This window comes from Dipteris shenzhenensis, chromosome 9 (assembly GCF_047967505.1).
Source record: "Dipteris shenzhenensis isolate YYH24624 ecotype China chromosome 9, Dip_SZ_1.0, whole genome shotgun sequence".
NCBI lineage: Eukaryota > Viridiplantae > Streptophyta > Polypodiopsida > Gleicheniales > Dipteridaceae > Dipteris > Dipteris shenzhenensis.
This window is the reverse complement of record NC_141604.1, coordinates 40,115,076-40,121,075: the sequence shown is the minus strand read 5'-3', so window position 1 is coordinate 40,121,075 and position 6,000 is coordinate 40,115,076. Positions and strand designations below refer to the sequence as shown.

The window sequence follows — 6,000 nt, the reverse complement described above, 5'->3', positions numbered from 1 at the left end:
GACGCTATTTCTTTTCTTCCACGTCTGGGCCCGTCTGGGCCCATCTAATCTATTGGTCCAAGTAGGAGTAGGAAGTTGACCTCCACTTTTTCTCCATGTAGGAATGAACCCTTCCATACATAGACATGCCAAGTTTGCTAGCTGTGAAACATCAAAATAATTAGTTATTTTTTAAAAAGCAATCATGTGCTTGACATGCTAGTGACGTTCATAAATAGATCTTCAAGGGCACCCAAAAAAAGAGCAGCTACTGTTTATCCATTCTCTTTCTTTCTTTTAGAAAAGTGGGAATCTTTCTTGCAAAACTTGGAGAGGAAGGCGGATTGACGAAGGTTGGAAGGAAGATTGCATACCCAACGAGCAGCTGCATTCGAAGCGAGGGTGAGATGGAATCCGGGATGATGAGCTGCAGGACAGCTATGATATTGTGAGGAAGAGGAAACTTGGGCTTGAAAATCGACAGTCGGGCTGGGTTTGGAAATAAATCGGGGTCCGGTGATGTTTTGAGGAAGAGGAAAGTTGGGCTTGATGGCAGATAGTCGGGGCGGGTTTGGAAAGAGCAGGGGGATTCAAGGATGAAGAGCGCGGTTTTGGAAGTAGGAAAGGCTATGCATAGATAGGAAAGCCATGCAAGACAGTTGAGGGAGGAGTGATCGAACTGATTCACAATTCAGCTGATTTGGGGAGGATGATGGCCGTATGAAGAGCTGCGTTTGGAAATCGACAGCCATAGATGAAGAACTAGGTTTCGTATGTGCTTGAATAAACAATCAGGGGGAACTCAACGACGAGCTGGATTTATAAGCAATTGTGCTTATCGATAACATCAATCTGATGCTCGGCTATGGCGGGGATTTTGCTCAGTTTGCACTATTCGGGAACTCGTCCACCGACACAGACAGCCGCATTGAGTTCTTTTCCATTACTAATGAGGCTATTCGCTGATTCTCGGTGGAGGAGCGCATCACTATCTGTGTTTGGGACCATCCAGAGACAATCTTGGGAAGATAGAGGGCTACCCACGTCGCGAGGTTTCAGGTGTCGTTGAAACTGGGTGTTCCAATAAATTGCGACACTATTTCTATTGTGATTGAGTGCCTACCCTGTCTTTGCCGTAGTCTTCTATCGTATTTTGGATCGAGATCATGTGTGAGCCGCAATGCGAAATCAGTGATTGGCTGGCTACTCAGTTTTATTTCGCTTTGCAGGAGATCGGTGCACAATTGTTTGGAAGTCTCTTGCATGATCGAGCAATCTACCGGACCGTGATGTATTTGTTATGCAACAACAATCGACTTTGGGTCATGCACGAGTAGAAGTATCCCATAGACGCCATATCAGACGAAGTCTCTTTAAACTATTCAAGATTTCTTTGACATAGCCAATTATCTCGCTGAGCGAGTTAAATTTGAGGTAATGCATTTGAAAAATGTTTGTCAAGTCTACTCCATGCTAAACACTATTTGAAACTTGAAAGGAGGCTTAGAGACCGATGGTTACCGCAGGGTTATTTTATCTGCAGCTTATAAAGTATTATTTACAGGTCGTTGTTGTGCAGTCACGCGCATACGACTCTCCAAAGGCTATGCTATTTATTAGCAGGACACAGTAATTAATTGACGTTTTGAGAAGCTTACAACTGTTTTAAACGTGATTGTGGGATTAATAATGATTCTTTACATATCTAATGACGATTTCTTGTTTGGTCTCAATAATTTGACTTGGTATGGAGTGGATCCTACGTAACATGACCTAGCAATTTAGATCACGTGTGCAAAGTTTTTGTTTTAAGCATACGTTAAGAAGCAGTTTTCACACTCTTGTTATCAGATGTCCAGTATACATTTGTACTTTCAAGACCTTGATTACTTAGGATGTGGCTTTCGAAGTAGCTCGTATCTTACATTTGAAAGCGTGATTAACATGTATTTGTTTCTTGAAATCAACTATACTGTGCCCTAGCAATGCAAATAGTTAAGCATGCACATTTTTGTTTTGGCAGGTCTGGGAGACCACGATATGTGCACTTCGAAAATCTCAGTTTGGTGGGACATCGAGAATTGTCCTGTGCCAAGGAACGTGGACCCTCACCGTGTAGCTCAGAATGTGAGCTCCATATTGCATCACGCTAACTTCAAAGGCCCTATCACCATTGATGTGTTTGGCGATACCAAGTATTTGGAACAGAAAACACTTGAAGCTCTTTCTAGCACCGGCATCACCATAAATCATGTTCCAAGTGGTCTCTTTCTCCTACTGGCCAGAGATTGTCTTTTTTTCCCCAGAATATTTAAAAGAAAGTTGTAAGAGATTTAATAGTTAAAAGTATTGGATGTGTTGCAATCTGTATTCTATTGAGTTCAACAGAGATTTACTAGCGTTTTTTTGTTTTGTGTTGTTTTTTTTTGGGGGGGGCGGGGGAGGGAGCTGAGCCCGTACTAGAGAATAACAAACGGTACATAAATCATGGAATGCAAGAGTTTAAAAGGAAAGATGGAGATTATCACAATACTTGAATACATTTGTGAGGCTCAGGTCCCTCTTACCCTTTTCCTTTTGGGACAGTATCATCAACTGGCTGGAACTGGAAAAGCAGCATGTCCTCTTCATGGCTTCCTGCATTCTGTTCACGATTGAATTTTTTGTCTTCATCACCCAGATTTTGCAAATCCTAGCAAGGGAATAGTTAGGTTGCAAGGCAGCCAGCTCCAATGACCAGTTCCACTGTCAGTTGCTTTATGTGCAGAGGCATGGGGGAGGGAGCAAGCTAGTCCAGTTTCCGGAAACTCGCATCCACATCGTATTCCAGGATGAAGAAAGAGGAATGTGAAGACCTTAACCTAACACGATACAATCTTATTCTCAGACTGGCTATAGCTGAGCTAGAATAAATATCCTATATTATAGTAATGAATTCTAAATGTTGCTGGCCAAGTTTGGTACACTCTGGGGTATGTCCTTAATTTTGGAGGAAGTTATTATCATGTGGCTAGGGATCTGATCTCTTCAAAAGGAATGCACTTTGCTAGCTAAAGACGCTAGCACAGCATGTAGGCACATTACATTGGCCAACTTGCACAAAGTGCAATCTAATAATAGATTATGCATGTTAAGTACATATTTCCTAGAGGGATTGATTTACTACTATCTACCTCAGCTAAGTTGGAAGTAAGTTGTACCCCTGCAGTGACTGTTTGAAAGATATAAGTCTGCTGAAAAATACTGTAGCTTGCTTACTGAGCAGTTTCTGAGTGCTACTTAGTTTTATTTGGGTCTTCTTCTTAAGTTCCTCTCTCTATTTTTCAAATCTTTCTTTTCCAATCTTTTGTCGTTTTGTGTGTGGAGTGTATGTGGCCTCCTTACTGAGGTTTGGTTGGGCATGCTTATGTGTTTCATACCCTTGTAAGATTGTGTATATTCTAGTCTTACGAGGGTACATATATAATTATATCTTGGAGGTCGTCATTTTGCTTCAACAAGATATCCAGTTTTCTGTGAGATTATAATGCCATGTTCTGTACCTCTGTATCCGTCTCTTTGGTCGTTCATGCAGCAACATTGTAGCAAGGACTTCCCAAAAAAGCCTTGTCGATGGACACTAGCAGCTCATGAAAATGTTAGGTAATTGCTTACAGGTGACAAGAGTGTATGAAAAGACTTGAACATGAAGAACATGGAGATGCATCAAACTAACTTACACGTGAGGACGGTGCCAAAAATGTCATTCCATGTGAGAACAAAGAACCTGTGGAAGGTTTACAACTTCAAAGCATAATTTGTATGCTTTGAAGCTGTTCTATTCTGAGTACAAAGGCTAATGAACCTGTAGTCGCTGAGCTCACACCTGAGCTGTGAAAATCTTTTTACACTGATGGACAAGGTTGTCTGGCACTGTTTTGTGCCTCTTGTGACCCTACAAGAGTAGTGCAAGACACTTAAGTGGTAAACAGGACACAACACCATACCATAGGACATCTATTTGACGCCCAACCCGTGCTTCTGTGACTGTGTGCCAATGAGGATTAATCCCCAGTTTCCCATCCCATGCTAGGTCATCCAAAGGGGATACCTTGACTAGACTGGATGTCCTCAGGCTTTTACGCAGCTCACGCCTTGAGACTCTAGAGATTGTGATCCAATGCCATTGACCTACTCTTATAGTCCATATTTGGCAGATGCTCATTGCCCTACCAAACTGACTAGTTACAGGATACCTTGTTCCAACTAGGTCTTAGGCACTCAGCTAGGTAACCTAACACCCACCATGTGTCGATCTGATTCTACGTCTGGATTTCCATCCCTAAACCCTCTAGATTTTATTTTGCCAAAGGTTAGTCTTGGCCAGCCCATCTTGTCAGGGACATGACAGTGTTCTCTTGGTCTATCAGCTGGTCTATAATTGCAGCTCCTACCTCTTGTTCTCATCCGGAGTGCTGACAGAAACTCAGTAGAAGACCTTTGTATAAATGGATGCTCAAGTGTGTGTGGGTGTGTGGATATGTAAATGTGAGAGCATATGTTTTTACTATAGTCTACACCCACCGTTGGGCCCTGGTGATGTTGGTGGGGATGCCATAGTAGCTAGTCCCTGCTATTCGTGATGGAGTTTATGGTTTTCATCCTTGTGAGTGACTGTCAGGAGCTTGAAACTGTACTACGTGTTGTGTTTCCAGAGGATGAGTTTGGACATGCAAATTCAACTTGTGAAGTTTTTGTCCATGTTGCAGCTTGCTGATATTGCGATATATTCTTTCTATCATAACTGGTGCGTTGTCCAAGCAATTTTTGCTCAGAAATGCTCGTTTGGGAGAGACTAAAAGGAAATTCACAAGGAGTTGTAGTTTTAATGAAGAGAATGTGCCCTTAGTGCTAGCCTTTATCACGGTTGAGTCTACCCTTAACCTCCGGAGTGCTGACAGGAACTTAGTCAAATTGTATAAATGGATGCTCAAGTATGTGTGGGTGTGTATGGGTGAGAGAGAGAGAGCACATGTTTTTACTATGGTCTACACAGACTGTTGGGCACTGATGACACTGGTGGGGATGTCATAGTAGGTACTCCCTGCTATGCCTGGTGGAGTTTGCGGTTTTCAACCTGACTGTCATGAGGTTGAAACTGCACTGTGTATTGTGTTTTCTGGTAATGGACATGCCATGCGCCTTGTGAATTCCCAAAGGAAAACTACCTTCTACTAAATCCTTTGAGAATGAAAAAAAACATAAGCTATCAGTGGGGTGAGGATAGGAACAAAACCCTGGCTGCCTTGCAGGCTGCTTCTCTGGGTTGCAGCGATGGTAACTTAGGAGCAGGTGCAAACAATTAGTGTGTTGGGCTATACAACTAATGGCTTAGTAGTTCCAGTGCTCCTGCGAGCCCTCCTCCCCTCGCCATCGCTTCTACCTCCCTATCTCCCTCCTCCGCCCGTCGCCATCGCCATCACCTCCGCCATCGCCATCGCCATCGCCATCGCCATCGCCATCGCCATCGCCATCGCCATCGCCATCGCCATCGCCATCGCCATCGCCATCGCCATCGCCATCGCCATCGCCATCGCCATCGCCATCGCCATCGCCATCGCCATCGCCATCGCCATCGCCATCGCCATCGCCATCGCCATCGCCATCGCCATCGCCATCGCCATCGCCATCGCCATCGCCATTGCCATTGCCATCACCTCCGCCTCGCCTCACCCGTCGCCTCGCCTCGCCGTTGCCATCGCCTCCGCCCCCGTCGCCTCGCCTCGCCATCGCCTCTACTCCGCCCCTCCCCTCGCCTCGCCATAGCCTCTTCCGCCCCGCCTCGCCATAGCCTCTTCCGCCTCGCCTCGCCTCGCCACTGCCCGTCGCCTCGCCTAGCCAACCCCCGCCCCTCGCGTGTCTTTCCTTGTGCGCCTCGTTCCCTCATCCACCCCTCGTCTAGCTCTCCTTTTTGGTGGCAGCCTCTTCCTTATTGGAGTTCTCGCAGTCTGTCTTGGCGGTATGGCGGCTCCCTGCCCGGAA

The 6,000-nt window shown here is 45.1% G+C and overlaps 1 protein-coding gene across 1 annotated transcript in view; it reads left to right on the top strand.

Annotated features, from left to right (window-relative positions):
* Positions 1–266: 266 nt before the first annotated feature.
* LOC147898633 (uncharacterized) overlaps positions 267–6,000 on the top strand; it is a 40,237-nt gene continuing 34,503 nt past the window's right edge. Inside the window, exons 1-3 of the mRNA XM_087379111.1 lie at positions 267–1,038; positions 1,209–1,413; positions 2,003–2,242. Coding sequence (XP_087235237.1) covers positions 2,020–2,242 — 223 coding nt within the window. The 5' untranslated portion in view covers positions 267–1,038; positions 1,209–1,413; positions 2,003–2,019. The remainder of the gene's footprint in view (positions 1,039–1,208; positions 1,414–2,002; positions 2,243–6,000) is intronic.